The following is a 15,144-nucleotide window of genomic DNA, read 5'->3' as shown; positions in this document are numbered from 1 at the left end:
TCCCCCCTCGCGTACCTCGTCTACCAGTCAGAGTCTCGGACAAGGTGTCATGTCTTGTAGCCTGAACCTGTTGCGGCGTTCACAAACTGCCGTTATGCACCTTCAGCTGCTGACCGGTAACCCGCGGCTGAATGCTCCCCATGTCCTCGAATCTCAAACCCAATAATTGTCATCAAATAAGAGAGAGACTTCGTTGGACCGTTACAGCCACCTAGAGGCTTAGAAAACACCAGTGACTAAGCTTTTGCAGCAACTGCTCTGCATTTGGAATACGAGGGAGGCCAATCGCGGCCAATGGTCGACAGGCAAAAGGGCCACCCAAGGCGTGAGAAGGCATACAATCCTCTGTGACTGGTTGCCAGCTCGACCATGGGCTGACAATTCGCAACTGGGGGCTTTCTTAACGAAAGCAGACAGACACATGCGCATGGTGTGCCTGGGAGGTTGCCTTCCTACTGCCTGCCCATGACTGGTATAAGTACAGCCCCATGGGTACATACGAGACGATGGATTCTCTCATGAAGCACAACTACTTGCTCAGATTTCCACCGAGCTGACTTCTTACTTGAACCTGACAATCAAACGATACGAAGCATTCCAAGATGCCTCTCTCCTTCGACGTTCAGACCAACGAGACTGCTGCTCAATTAGTAGATACTCTGCGAAGTGCATTCAACACACCAAAAGAGTTCCGACCAGGTATGTAGCCTGATGGCCCTGCTGTCAAACCGCCGGATTGTTACTCACACGGTACTCGCAGCTCACGCCCGAGGCATACTCATCAATGGCAAATTTACGCCAACATCAGAAGCCGCGTCCCTCAGCAAGGCACCACATTTTAGTCAAGAATCAACACCAGTAACCGTCCGTTTCTCGAACTCGACCGGGCTGCCCCAGATTCCCGACAATGAAAATGATGCTAACCCACGCGGCTTCGCTCTGAGGTTCAACCTCCCGGAGAAAGATGGACGTCGTCAGCACACCGACATCATTGCACATTCGACTCCCTTCTTCCCGGTGAACACAGGTCAAGAATTCCTGGAACTCCTCAAGGCTATTGGCGGTTCCGGCGACCCCAACACTCCAAAACCTACGCCAATCGAGACTTTCCTGAGCCAGAACCCTGCGGCCGCAGCCTTTGTCCAAGCCCCTAAACCCACGCCGGCGAGTTTCGCAACTGAGAATTACTTTGGCGTAAATGCATTCAAGCTCGTCGACTTTGATGGCAAGGGCACATTTATTCGATGGCGCATCACGCCTGACGCCGGAACATCGCACCTGTCCGACGAGGAAGCCAAAAGCAAAGACCCGGCGTTCTTGCACAACGAGATTCAAACCCGCATCATTGACGGAAAGCCATCAATGAGTCTCTGGGCTCAGATTGCCAACGAGGATGACAAGACTGATGCAGCAACTGTCTATTGGCCCGAAGATCGCAAACTGGTCAAGATTGGCACGATTTATCTCGAGTCCGTGGCCGACGACAATGACGAGAGGCAGCGCAACATCATCTTCGATCCTGTACCGAGAGTCGACGGTGTCGAGCCCAGTGAAGATCCTATCATTGATATGAGAGCCAGCATCTACTTGATCTCCGGAAAGGAACGAAGAGCGGCTGGAGCTCATCATTGAGGCCCTGGTCATGCACTTGGAGTCGCAAGCCCAGGCGAAGAAGAACTATGATCACGCTCAATTCGGATCTCGCATGCTGTTACAGGGCTCGAGATCTAAGGTTGGATTGGTGCATATCTGACCCCTTGAAACGCCCTTTCCGTAAATAGTCCAAATACATCACAGTTTATACCCGTCCATGGGCATCATATTTCGCATTTACTCCTTATTCTCGTGCTGTATTGACAAACAATCACTGTTTATCCAGCCACAATTCAGATGTCAGCGTCTAAGACGCGGTGATTCTGGTCATGAGCAACCCATACAGCGTGAAATAGTGCATCAAATGTTCAATATCGGACGTCCTCTGCTGTCCACCTCCTTCGAGATCATTATACATCACGGCCGCCCAATTGCTGTTTCTGTTCATTAGAACCATGTAAATCACAACCAATTCTGCCCTCTGGTCCTTCTGCCCTCCTTCTCGCCCTTGTACACGCCCTTCTTGCTCGTGGGAATACCCATATCGACTAGGCTGGCCATCATCATGACCCCGGCCTCGACCGAGTCAATGACATTGACCGTCCTGCGGCCATCCTCGTCGCGTACCGCATCCTTGGCAGCTCTCGTCAAGTCTGTCATGCCCGCACAACCGAGCAGAATGGTGTCCGCGCCTTTGACAGCCAGCGAACGCGCGGCATGGCCCATGCGCTTCGCGACCTCCTCCCGTGGCCGGGTTTCGAGCTCCAGCACACCCAGGTGCGTTGATTCGCTGCCGACGTAGAAATGCGAGAGGCCGTACGCCGCGACGGCGTCATCTTGCATGATCTTGGAGCGCGCGGCGGTCGCAACGATTCCGAAGCGTCCCCCGATCATGCGCGCCACGTACAGGCTGGCTTCCATGATGCCAATCACGGGCACATCGTACGACTCCCGTAATGCATCAATGAGCGGGTGCTTGGAAAAGCATGCAACGATCATGCCGTCAAAGTTCTGGACGGTCTCGCCGTTAGAAGCGGCGTGCTTGGCGAGGTCACGCAGAACGGCCTCCGTTGACATGATGGCATCGGTGGTCGATTCTATGGCGGTGGGAGCCGGGTAAGGTGCTGTGTAGCCTGTCAATTCAATGCCAGGCGGGAGCACTGGCCGGACGGACGTGAGACATGCTTCGGTCATGGAACGTGTGGAATTCGGGTTGATTAGAAGAATCTGGTGTGGCCGTTGGCGTGGCGGCGAAGTGATGGGGGTGGAGAAAGGTGACCTGGCGGTGCCGGTGGCAACGGCACTGGTCGGCCGGGTGCTGGGACCGCTGGCGCTGCCGCCGGTAGGCATCGACGGAATCATGTTAGGGGCACCGCGCGAGACGGGGCGGGAGGACTGGGCACCTCCGCTGTGCTGAGCAAACAGAGGTTGGACGTTTGGTTGTGGTGGTGAATTGGGCATGGGTGGGTGATTGTTTGACATGGAATTGGGATAGTTTTGCCCCATGGTACTGCTGCGTGAGCGAGGGCCATCTGTGTAGGGGCCATTCGATGATGGTCCTGAGTCATTAGGGGGCGATTGGTAAAGTTGGCTTGGAAAGCGGCTACTACCCTGGCCGTATGATTGAGGTTGTTGCTGTAAGGTCGGCGATAGTGGCGGAGGAGGGGAAAAGGTGGGAGTGCCGTTGGTGTTGTTGTACCCAGGCCCAGAAGGGGTGCGAGGGTTTTGATAAGGGGGCATGTCGTCAGAAACGAGGTCGTAAATCGAATTTTGAGCTTTCTGAGCTTGGGGTTGAGGTGTGGATGACGGTGAAGGGCCGCCGGGTCGAAGAGCGAGAGGATGGGTTTGCGACGATGTTTGTTGCTGTTGCTGCTGTTGATATTCCGCCATGATTGCGTACTGCTAGGCGAGGATGAATCCGGTCCTTTTTCCGTCTGGCAGCTGAATCCAGAAGCGAGTTGTGCCACCAAAGCCGATAGTGGTGATGATATGGACTAGGAATATGCCTGTTTTATTCTCCGACGTTTGCTGAAACCGCGGAAAATGGACAAGGATGCCTTGGTAAATGAGTGCGAGGAGTGGATATGTTGATGGGTGTTTTGAGAGAATGAAAAGGAACTCAGAATTTTTAGAGATTTCCCTTCTAGTTTTGATGCAAACAAGCAGCCCGTTTCTCGCTCCCGGGAAAGGATCTATGACACCTTCTAAAATAAATGGTCACTGAGCCTTAGGCGTGCCTATGGCTATCGATAGTGACCTGTCCCCTACCTAAAATGGTGAGTGATCCTTGGGGCAGTTTATTGGCGCGGCTGGCTCACGGGGTCTTGTAGAAGCTAAGGACGGCTAAGGCCACGGAAGACGGAGGTGTCTAAACTCATTGCAGCCGATTGAATTGCTATATTTATAACCAACCGACCTATCCAAATCTCCCGTTGAAGCCCAGATCGTGACCAAGTCAATTTGCTTCTATGTTACGAGCAGGAGGTCGCTATATTTCAAAGCTGTCCGCGCAACAATGCAGGCAGAATGGCACGACGTCGATCACAAGAAATCAGGTTCTTGTACTCCTGTCTGTTGAGCAATTCGAGCATAATGTTCAATGCGCCGATGCTTTTCAAATGCAAACACCTTCTCTTTGCCTCGGCGACACTGACCCAGGTCGATCTCGGCCACAATCAACTCATCGTCCTCGGTCGATGCCTCTGCCACCACTTCCCCGTCACAGTCGATGATACAGCTACCTCCGATGAGCGGATATTTCCCGTCTTCTGACCCGCACTTGGCCACGTTGATGCTGAAGCATGCATTGGCATAACTGTTGTATGTGAGACACAGCTTGTTGTGGAACAATGCCTCAGCCTTGGCCTTTTCTTTGGTCGAGATCTTCTCGTTCGTACCCAGCAATTCCGGCGCCCATGCTGTTGTGTTATACCCGCAAAGAATCAGTTCAGCACCTTGTAATGCATACACTCGCCATGCTTCGGGCCATCGCCGGTCGTTGCAGATGATCATGCCAACGACGGGATCTCCTTGCCCCAGCGTGTCAACTTCATTCGGCTTTGCCCCTGAATCCTTGGTCAAGGCTTCAGGCACCAGCTGCGGCGCTCGGAATGCTTCAAATCCCAGATTACCAGGCTTGAAGTACCTCTTCTCCAATTGGTTCGTGGCGTCTTTGCGTTCATATGGTTCAAACGTGCCGGGCAAATGCACCTTTCGATATTTGGAGATGACTTTGTCCACCTGTCCTGAATAGTACACCGAAGTGTTATAGTGCTCGTCTCCTGTGGCCTCGGCATAACCTAGATACATGTCCATCTTGTACTCGCGAGCCTTATCAAACAGCGGTTTGATATTGGCCGACTTGGTCGGATCTCCGTCCACCTCGAGTTCAAAGTATTTCTCGAGCTCATCTCCCTCGAGAATGTGTCGAGGGAAGAATGTGACTGGGGCGATCTCGGGGTACACGATAAGTTTAGCATTCTGCTTGTGTGCATCTTCCATCAATCGAAGCATACGCTGGATAGCTTCAGATCGAGGTGTGTCGATATCGATAGGACCCAGCTGAGCACCCGCCACGATGACCTTACGCTTGGAGTCTGCTGTGTGGCCCGCACGGGCGCCCTCGTGTTGGATTGAACCCATGGCTGATACTGGCCAGAAGCCTGTTGACGTAGCCTTTGAGTGCTCGAAGCTGTGGAACAGGGCCGGTGGACTCTTATTGTGTAAAGTTTTCTAGAAACACCACTTTACACAAACGTTTAACACAAGAGATCTCACATCTCCTTCAACCCGTCCATATTAATGTGGGTGTTCTTGGGGCGCTTGGTCTCGAGCGCCGGCCATGTTCACTTGCCCGTGTCATCGGTCCCGCATGTCGCTGGCCTATTGATGGACGGCGATTCGTGTGGCGCGCTGTTGTCCGTTCATGGGCGATGTCGAGTGGGTTCAACCTGGACATCCGCGACGCCGGAGAAGAACGTGTCAATGCAGAAGCTTTTTTGGCAACCTGCGGCGGCAGAGTCATCGCCAATAAAAGGCACTTGATAAAGATGCAGCGGCTCTCACAGGTGTGTATTGAAATGCTCCTTCCTCTTTCTCACCATCCTTTCTGTTAGTTGTCAGGGGTGTTGTTTACATCGGTCGGCAACATGGCCGTCTACGGCGTTCTGCTCTCTCCACTGCTCGCCTCTCCAATTCTGTCACTGTTGTTACTACCAATCGCTGCCCTCGTCCTGCGCTTTCTCTACCGCGCCTCTCCCTCACATCCGCTCTCACATGTCCCTGGACCTCTCATTCCGCGATTGTCCTCCCTGTGGCTGACATATCACGCTTGGATTGGCGATGAAGCGACCGTCACCGACGCTCTCCACAAGAAATATGGTCCCATTGTCCGAACAGGACCGAACAGCGTGGACATAGCTGACGGCGCCGCACTGGCATCTATTTACACAGAAAAAGGCGGATTTGGAAAGACCGACTTCTACGCCAATTTCGACATTGACGGTCACAAGTCAATCTTCTCAGAGACAGACCCTGCCAGGCGTGCACCCCGCGCAAAGGCTGTGGCTGCTCTATTCTCCACCACCAACTTGAGACAAGGTCAGGATGTCATATACAAATGTGTGGATCGCTTCGTGGACCGGCTTCTCGAAAATAAGAGCGGGGACAATGCGGGAAAGCCTGTGAATGTGCTGAATCTTACGAGAGGACTGGCGGTCGATGCCGTCTCGTCCTACCTTCTGGCTAACAGTTATGGAGCTCTCGACGAAAACGGACACCGTGAGGAGAAAAGAGCCGTGCGAAAAGAGGTCTCCGGCTCTCCAGATTCCGACAACCAAGAACAACACATGAGCGCCAGTGGTATGGTCGACTGCTTTGTTGCAGTCGGACGATTCTGGTACCTCCCAGCATGGGCATTCCAGATGGTAGAGTCCTTTGATGCTTGGTGGAATGGAGGCGAGGAAGTCTCCAAGAGTCTCTCGCACGTGGACGAGTACGTCAACGGCGTGGTCAGCCAAGCCGACGCTGCAATCACTGCCTCCAAGACCAGCGAGAAGACGTCTTATCCTCTCACATCGTATCCTGCCCGACTCCTGCAAGCGGGCTTTACAGTCTCAGAAGTCCGCGCGCAATGCAAGGACCTGATCTTCGCCGGTACCGACAGTACAGGCATGAATATGGGCACGATTTTGTTCAACCTCGTGCGTCAACCCGAGTGTTACAAGAGGCTGCGTGAAGAGGTCCTCTCGGCAAATCCGGCCTTCGACGACCTTCAATCGCTGCCCTACCTGCGCGGTGTCGTCAAAGAAGCACTACGTTTGTCCATGGCAAATCCATCTCGTCTTCCTCGGGTGGTTCCTGCATCGGGCTGGACATTCAAGAACACATACTTCCCACCGGGCACAGTGGTGAGCGCTACGCCTTACACTCTTCACCTGAATCCCGAGGTATTTGAGGATCCTTACGTGTTCAAGCCGGAGCGATGGGCGGAGCCGTCAGAAGAGATGCTTCGTGACGCCATTCCGTTTGGCTTGGGCAGTCGGCAGTGTATAGCAAGAAACCTTGCGACGGTTGAATTGTTCTGCGCCACGGAACGGCTGGCTAGGGCAGATGCGTTGGGTGGTGCGAGGACAGTCAAAGACAAGGTCGAGATCCTCGAGTGGTTCAATAGTAAAGTGGTCGGCGAGAGGATTGACATCATTTGGGAATAATGGTTAGAAAGTGTAAAAGTGAATAATGCCGATCGATACCCAGCTACTATATGAGAAAAGTTTCCGAAAATATACAGCGACTGCGAGATATCGACTACTAGATGTGAGGTACCGTAGAGGACAAAGATCTGCCAGATCTCCATTGAGTAGTAAGCTGAGCAACTAATTCGGACTAGGCAGAGTAGGCCGTTTGTATTCAATTACATTTGCTAGTGACGAGCAACTGAGCAGTATAGTCCATTATCTCTGCTATTTTAGATGATACAACTTCAATCCCATGGCACCGACTTTATCACTTCCCCTTCCCATTTGGACTTTTAGATGGAGATGTTGGCACAGCTGAAGGCTGGTGACGTCGATCCCGCATAGTCGGCGATGATGGCTTCACAGGCCGCATAGAGTCCAGGACCGAGCAGGAACAATCCCACGGCCATGACGAAGACGTGGATGACGGTCATGATGGATCTGTAAGCGCCGGCGAAATATTGGCCCTTGTACAAGTGGTAGTAGGCGACCGCGAAGAAGATGAAGCCGAAAAACGAGTCAAAGGCCGCTCCCAACAAGGACAAGAAGTCACCCATGCTGGGGATGACCTCGGCGAAAATAAAAGCGATGGCCCAGATGCAGGCCATGACAGCGATCCAGACGCCCCAACCGACGGCGGTGTTGCTGTGCGCGTGGCGCGATTTGCCCATGATGCGGAAGTAGACGAACTTTGCGGTGACGTTGGCGTAGATGCAACCGATGACCAGGGTCGGTACGATGACGAAGGCGAAGGAAGCCTTTCTGTACTTCTCTGGGCCGAGACTGCCAAAGGCTGGCGCTGTTGAGTACTGGCCAAGGTAGTGGAAGCCGATGGCGGGAGGGCAGATGAAAAGGAATGCGGAGATGACGGTCAGCACGGCCAGAGACTTGGGGAAGTCCTGGGGCTTTTCCATCTCGGAGATGAACGTCGGGAACAGAATCTGAGGCACCCACAAGAATGTGATGTTGAGCACTGCGTTCATGCATCCGACCCAGGTAGTGCCGGGGAGCGGGAAAGCGTAGGTGTTGACCGGACCGTCAGTGGGGTAGTCTCCGTAGTAACCGTAGCCTGGGGCGTCCTCGATGCCGGCAAAGACCAGGAAGAGCAGAATAGCGAGGGCCATGAAGAAGGCCGAGAACATGCACATGAACGACACATGTTTCAGGGTACGGGTGGTAGACATGATAATGCCTATCAACGTGACAATGACCGAGAAGACGACGGTGCATTGAGAGTGATCGGACAGGGTGTTGAGGATTTTGGCACCAGTCAGGACGTGGAAACCGATCAGCAGGATATTGTTCGCGAGAAGCATGAATCCCGCGAATTCGTAGGCGATCTTCGATCCGCCAAATGCGTAGTATCCGAAATCGCAGATGTCTTTGATCTGGGGGTATTTCATGATGAATTTGTGCATGGTCATGGAGGTGATCCAGAAGAGGATACCGGCGCCAACCATGGTGATGATACCGGGCACCCAGCCCAACACAGACAACGACCATGTCTGGGCCATGATGGCAAGACAGACTTGGTCACCGCAGAGCAGCCAGGCCGCCTTCTGCCATGACATTGTGCGCAGCTTGATGTCATGTTGGCTGTCTTCCATGTACAAAGCAGTGATGGTATCGATCGAGCTGGCGCCATCCGTGTCGTATGCGTTGACACCGGCCTGGCCCTTCTTCTCCTCGTCGGAGTGGTCGTACAGAGGTTGCGACATTGTGGTAAGGGACGTTGTCTTTGGGAACCTGCAGTGGTCGGAATGAAGCCGAAAGGCTGCGAGAAAAGTGTCTGAAGCGAAGCGAGGACCTGGTTGTGGATCGGAACCCGAATGGGCTTATATTCCAGAAGACAGGGAGTTTTCAGGCTGGGATTCAATGGCCCGTTCGGTCCTGGCCTTATCTACTGATCCCTGTCGAAAATTCTTGCTAAGACTTGTGGTGTAAGTCGGGCCAGGTAGGGCTTACTCGCTGCAGGCTCTGTATGGCGTGATAAGGGCACAATATGTTGCCATATCAAAAGTGGGTCTTTCAGCTGCGACTAGACCCGCCATAGCTCCGTTTCGATCGTGCTCTGGGCCGCTGGGAAGCTTTCCTCACGGGGTCACCGACGACCAAAGCAGCTAGAACGTGCCTCGAAGTGTGTTAGAAGGTCGCAATCCCCCGATCGTTCCCATAGCTGACACCTTAGCTTGTCTGGAGACCAACGTGTACGAGAGGCAACCCCAGGACAAATGTCAAATAGAGAGCCGCATCGAGCGCCCCGGTGGGTGTTGACGTTCTCGAAGCAGCATATGGACCCGATGAGAGTTTTCGCATCTCAGATCCATTTACGAGATGCCAAGGTGTTCTCCATTCTTCGTTGACGAAAAGAAACGTTACGCAAGTGTGCGAGACCTTATCTTGATTGTCTTGTTTAACTTGTAGAGATGAAATGATGATAGAAGCCAAGATCCTACTAATCGAGGTACCAAGGCTGACACGGCTGACTAGAGCTTTGCTAGAGGTCACGTCAATGGGTTCAGGGTTACAATGGCCGACGCTACAACTTCGTAGTGCCAATAGAATCATCCTCATGCTCAATTTCCCAAAACGTCTGATAAGGCTTCAGTGACGATGAAGCACCTACTACGTACTGCTCGCTGATCGTATGCCTGCTTTTGTAGCATTCAACCGTGACGTTTGCGGCTCTTACATGTTAAACCATGTCCATCGTCGCCCGGATCCGTGCACTCAAATGAGTAGCACAACGCGTTTCCCGTTTGGCGATCGCGATAGCACCTCTGCACTACCCTCAAAACCATCTTCGATTGACCAGAAACATGAAACTTGGCAAGTTCTTATCGTCTTCGGGATGAAAGATGGACATTTGGACCGACACTTCAGACTACCAGACATGGAGTTTGTCTTTCTTCAACAAACCCCATTTTCGCTTGTAAATGCATCGAATGCGGTTGCTACAGCCTTGCATGGGTGACGTGGATGTGAAGATGCCTACGCAACAACCCACAAATGGAGACATCAAGGTGGACATACTCGTACCACTACATAAAAGCCAGACCACCTCTCAACGTCGACTTGGGACACAGCCGTGGTGGAACTGTAAAATTCAGCATGGACTCCTGAAGTCCAGCTCGTTCCTAGGACATCGGGCCATCAGTGCGTCGACGTTGAGCGAACCACAACACCTAGGGAGATTCCATGAACGCCTACAACACAGCTTCCAGTCAGGCTCAACGACATCCATGAAGTCCCCAATTTATGAAAGACTTGTGGGGCAGCAGGCATTCTCATAGCGTGAAGCTCGAGCCCACTCAAATTTTCCTTGCGCCCATGCTGTGAGAGCTCCTTGGAGCAAATCAGCTGATGGCAATTGAATTTCACCATGCTCGATAAAGATTTTGCTAAGCTTTTCTCCTGCAGAGATAAAGCCGCCTTTGAACCTCGGGAAGACTCTTCCAGGCTTACCCAGCCACGCCAGCGGCCCGCTAAACGTGGCCGGCTGACAGCTGACCACAGTGAACACCTCAAATCTCTTCCAGCACACTGGTTCTAGATAACCTCTGGCAGGGCTCCGCCAATGGACATTCAACAACTGCCATGCGACAGGGTCAAGCTATGGAGGGCTGGCCCAGAAGGATTCGGCCTGCGACCTAACAAGCACACATTCTCGATAGCAGACGAATACCACCTACCTGAACCGGCATCGTCACCCGAAGGGCTTTCTTTTCTCATCCCCGCATCTGACGGCAACGGCGGCGAACTTTTTCTCTTATATTCCACGGACTCATTTTTCTAGCTTTTGTGGCTGCTGCCAGTTATTCCCGTCGCCTTGTGTGCTGTTACTGACAATACATTCAAGATGGCCATCATCGACGCGGGAAAGGGACCGGTCCACGACGTGCCGCCAAAGGCCTTCGACGACACTAGCGCCGACTTTGCCACTGACAGCCCGACAGACCTTTACAACCACACTCCCGTCCATCAGGACAATGGCATTGTGTCCAAGCTGCGCGGCGTCGAGGCACGCCTAGATGCAAAGCTTGGTATCGAGTCCGAGGCCATCGACCGAAAACGTGCAGAGGACAAGAAGCCGGTGCCATGGCACGAGCAGCTCACCATGGCTCTGCTCTGGGCCAGTGGCACGATGAACACCTCGTGCTTTGCTACGGGCTTCTTAGGATGGGAGTTTGGGCTTAGCTTGAAGCAGTCCATCCTGATCACCATCTTTGCCTCAATCATTGGTGGTGCCGTGACCGGATACTGCGCGACCTTCGGTGCCGCCACCGGTCTTCGCCAAATATCTGTGAGCCGATATAGTTTTGGATGGTGGCCAAATAAGCTGATCGCCGCATTGAACTCGATTCAGCAAATCGGCTGGGCTGCGGTGTCCTGCATCACGGGCGGTCTTGCCCTCAATGCTGTCGCTGACGGCCACGTCTCTCTGGTGGTGGGCATCATCATCATTGCCGTCGTCGCTCTAGCCATCTCCTTTATTGGCCTGAACGCCATTCTGGTCTACGAGCGCTATGCCTGGCTCATCTACTTTGTCATTTTCATGATCATATTTGGAGAGACGGGAAAATATGCGGACAATACTACCCCCTCTTCGTTGACTGGTGCAACGTTGTCCGGAACCGTCCTGTCGCTGCTGGCCATCGTCTACGGCTCCAGCTCGTCCTGGTGCACCATGGCATCAGACTATTATGTACACTATCCGGCCAATGTCTCCCGCACAAAGGTCTTCTTTATGACCACCTTTGGCATCGCTATCCCTACTTCGATCGGCATGGTCGCCGGCTGCGTCGTGGCGTCGGCGCTCAACAACAAGCCCGAGTGGCAGGATGCGTACGAGAACCAAGGGCTCGGCTTCCTCATTCAGGACTCGCTGTACCCACGTGGATTCGCTAAGTTCCTGCTCACACTGCTCGTCCTGTCCGGCGTCAACACCAACGTCATCTCCATCTACTCTGCTGCGATTTCGTGTCAGCAATTTTCGCGCCCCTTTGCCCGAGTCCCCCGCTTCATCTGGACGTTCCTCTGCTTCGCAGCCATCTTGGCCCTGGCGCTGGGCGGTCGTGAGGAGCTCAACACCTACTTGACCGACTTTTTGAGTTTGTTGGGATACTGGTGCACGAGCTATTTCGTGATTCTCTTCACGGAGCATGTTGTCTTCCGCAAGCGCAATTTTGCAAACTACGATCTCGAGGGCTGGAATGACCCTGCGAGATTGCCGCATGGTATCGCTGCGGCGGTTGCGTTCAGTCTAGGCGTGGTGGCCTGGGTCATGGGTATGAATGAGACCTGGTACATCGGTCCATTATCCGCGGTGATTGGCGACTATGGTGGTGATGTCGCTAATGAGTTCGCTTTCGTTGTCACGGCGTTGACGTATGCGCCTGTACGATATTGGGAGTTGAAGCATTTTGGGAAATAGATTTATGGTAATGGCTAGCAACTGGTGATATTATCGCTGGCCGAAATATCCCTGGCCGAAGCCGCGTATTGCCAGTGAATGTTGACGTGAATTTCCAGCATTCTCCCAATGATACTACGATGAGAATAATGTTTGGCATTTCGATTCATCATAAGGTATTGAGGGTATTTTCAATAATGATCATATTTGGTGATCGAGGCATACACAACCATTCATTGCTCGTTCATTCCATTACACTTTTATGCAGTACCGAACTCGGTAAGTTGTGGCGCTCCAGGAGATGGTGGGAAGCTAAACTTGGTGGCCACAAAGACCTTTTGGATACCCTTTTCACGGGCATCAAACCGTCTGTACAGCTCATCCATCTCCTCAAGACGAACACGGTGGGTGACCATATTCAGTGGTTCCAGACTGCCATCTTGGATCTTCTTGAGCAGATCTTCCCAATACAAGTGAACAGGGGCCTGACCGTTGCCGATCAGGCGGATACCACGCTCCATGAGAGAGCCAATGTTGAAGTGGTTGGTGAATCCGGCATACACGCCAGTGACACCGCAACGACCAAAGCTCTTGACACTCGCGATCATTTCGTTGATGATTTCGGAAGTGTCTGTCTCCGCACCCAGCATCATCTCAAAATAATGAGCCCAGCCCTTGGCGTACTCGCCTGCTACGCACTCAAGAGCAACATCGGGACCGCCGTGTTCCATCTTCTTGAGCGTAGATACCACGGTTTCGCCCTTTGCGAGGTTGGTGAAATCGATTGTCTCGACCTTGGGGATTTTTGACTTGACGAAGTCGAGACGCCAGGCAGCTGGACCACCGTCGATGATGATGACGCGCTTGGCACCGTTCATGAATGACATTTCTGCAGCCATCTGACCAATAGGACCCGCGCCCCAGACAGCGACGACGTCTCCCTCCTTTACACCCGTATCGACGACGCAGTTCCATGACGTGCTGAGCACATCAGAGAGATACAGGCCCTTCTCGTCAGGGACGTCATCTGGCAGCTTCAAAAGGTTGACATCGCCATATGCGACCCTGACATACTCGGCTTGCCCACCAGCATAACCACCAGTGAAGTGCGAGTATCCCAGCATACCTGCAGTGCGGCCGCCGTACATGATATTCTCGATGGTATTGTCGTTGGTCTTTTCACATTGACTGCTGAGTTTCCGCTTGCAGTACATGCAGCTGCCGCAGGCAATTTGGAAACTGCAAACGACTCGGTCACCCGGTTTGACCTTGGAGATACTGGGGCCGACGCTGTCAACAACACCACAAAACTCGTGTCCAAGGATATCCCCCTTTTGCAGCTCTACGATCGAGCCATGTAACAAGTGAAGGTCGGAGCCGCAGATGGTCGAACCGGTCACCTTGACAATGACATCGGTGTCTTCGATCTTTGCCGGCTTGAATGTCTCAACGATCTTGACGCTGTTCTTGCCATTCCACACCAGCGCCTTCATCTTCTCGCCTGAGGGATCGGCATACTTGGAGGGATCTTTGGAGGGGTTGCTGAGATTCTGTTCGGTCGTAGCTTCACCGCCGTGGCCGATGATCTTCTCGACCAGGGCTGCTGCTTGTGAGAGGGCCATGATGACGATGTGAGGGAAATCTGTCTGTTATTGCGAAAGGTAGGGTGACCGTACGTCTTTGAAAGTGCTTCGAAGTGAAATTAGGGGACACTTTCACTCTTATATATGTCTTACCTTTTCGTTTAGGAGATGCAATGTGTTCATCATGACATCATGCGCATTTTCGTACCGTGGTAGCAGCTGCGCGAGGCATTCGTCCTTTGGCGCCTCTCAGACCTCAATAATGAGATCATATCATCATTCTACAACGGATAACATCTCCGTCATCAAAATATATGGTGTACGAGTAAGTACTCATAACTACCGAACGCCTTCTCTTACCAATGGCAGCGGCAGTTCTACTTTTCCGAGAATGTCCCACCTCTTTCGCGTCGCGTAGAATCCTTTCCTCTTTTGTGAAAACATCGTTAGGCCGTGCGCATCTGTGAGAGGATTGGAGGAGTGTTTGGGACTAGTTTCAATGGTTAACGTCACAGAGAATTTCTCTCGGTAAAGTCGCTTATGACCGGAGTCTCTCACGTGACCGGGAGAGGGGAGTTTCTGCTTGTCACGTGTCTGTCAAACTGCGCTGCTGCTGCGCGTCTCTCTCCGCAAATCAACAAATGCGCAGCTTTAGTTTGACAGGGCACTTGTGTTTCATGTGCCTTGGTGGTTCCTACTCGTAGGTTGGTGCATACGTAGACATCGCTTGACAAGATGCGGTGTTTCAACAACACAAAAAACCATCTTATCCTCGAAAAGTCACCTGAAGTATCATTAAGCGGAAATTCTTCGGTGCCAG

At 52.7% G+C, this 15,144-nt stretch overlaps 6 protein-coding genes across 6 annotated transcripts; 3 read left to right on the top strand and 3 right to left on the bottom strand.

Annotated features, from left to right (window-relative positions):
• Window positions 1-602: 602 nt before the first annotated feature.
• Window positions 603-1,632, top strand: EDD37DRAFT_571138 (catalase; the record flags this gene model as incomplete). The annotated part of the gene is made up of 2 exons (XM_062814318.1): window positions 603-699; window positions 761-1,632. 2 exons carry the CDS (start codon window positions 603-605, stop codon window positions 1,630-1,632), a joined length of 969 nt encoding a protein of 322 aa, XP_062665447.1.
• A 423-nt stretch (window positions 1,633-2,055) lies between these two features.
• Window positions 2,056-5,235, bottom strand: EDD37DRAFT_570893 (carbon-nitrogen hydrolase; the record flags this gene model as incomplete). The annotated part of the gene is made up of 2 exons (XM_062814306.1): window positions 2,056-2,911; window positions 4,139-5,235. 2 exons carry the CDS (start codon window positions 5,233-5,235, stop codon window positions 2,056-2,058), a joined length of 1,953 nt encoding a protein of 650 aa, XP_062665446.1.
• Window positions 5,236-5,572: 337 nt separating this feature from the next.
• EDD37DRAFT_643410 (cytochrome P450 oxidoreductase) lies at window positions 5,573-7,426 on the top strand. The gene has a single exon (XM_062817424.1). The coding sequence runs from the start codon at window positions 5,742-5,744 to the stop codon at window positions 7,302-7,304; it is 1,563 nt and encodes a 520-aa protein (XP_062665445.1). The 5' UTR covers window positions 5,573-5,741; the 3' UTR covers window positions 7,305-7,426.
• A 195-nt stretch (window positions 7,427-7,621) lies between these two features.
• On the bottom strand, window positions 7,622-9,046 carry EDD37DRAFT_571056 (transmembrane amino acid transporter protein-domain-containing protein; the record flags this gene model as incomplete). Its single annotated transcript, XM_062814313.1, has 1 exon — window positions 7,622-9,046. One exon carries the CDS (start codon window positions 9,044-9,046, stop codon window positions 7,622-7,624), a length of 1,425 nt encoding a protein of 474 aa, XP_062665444.1.
• A 1,858-nt stretch (window positions 9,047-10,904) lies between these two features.
• On the top strand, window positions 10,905-12,882 carry EDD37DRAFT_213220 (NCS1 family nucleobase:cation symporter-1). Its single transcript, XM_062810300.1, has one exon. It carries the CDS (start codon window positions 11,188-11,190, stop codon window positions 12,760-12,762), a length of 1,575 nt encoding a protein of 524 aa, XP_062665443.1. The 5' UTR covers window positions 10,905-11,187; the 3' UTR covers window positions 12,763-12,882.
• A 119-nt stretch (window positions 12,883-13,001) lies between these two features.
• On the bottom strand, window positions 13,002-14,363 carry EDD37DRAFT_654736 (alcohol dehydrogenase; the record flags this gene model as incomplete). The annotated part of the gene is made up of 1 exon (XM_062818711.1): window positions 13,002-14,363. One exon carries the CDS (start codon window positions 14,361-14,363, stop codon window positions 13,002-13,004), a length of 1,362 nt encoding a protein of 453 aa, XP_062665442.1.
• Between the last annotated feature and the right edge of the window lie 781 nt (window positions 14,364-15,144).

Source organism: Exophiala viscosa, assembly GCF_022695815.1.
Source record: "Exophiala viscosa unplaced genomic scaffold EDD37scaffold_17, whole genome shotgun sequence".
NCBI classification, from domain to species: domain Eukaryota; kingdom Fungi; phylum Ascomycota; class Eurotiomycetes; order Chaetothyriales; family Herpotrichiellaceae; genus Exophiala; species Exophiala viscosa.
The sequence above is the reverse complement of the archived record's forward strand: the minus strand, read 5'-3'. Positions and strand labels throughout refer to the sequence as shown.

Coding starts and splice junctions, on each gene's coding strand:
- EDD37DRAFT_643410 (XM_062817424.1), top strand. CDS start 5,742: ATGGCCGTCTACGGCGTTCTGCTCTCTCCACTGCTCGCCTCTCCAATT.
- EDD37DRAFT_213220 (XM_062810300.1), top strand. CDS start 11,188: ATGGCCATCATCGACGCGGGAAAGGGACCGGTCCACGACGTGCCGCCA.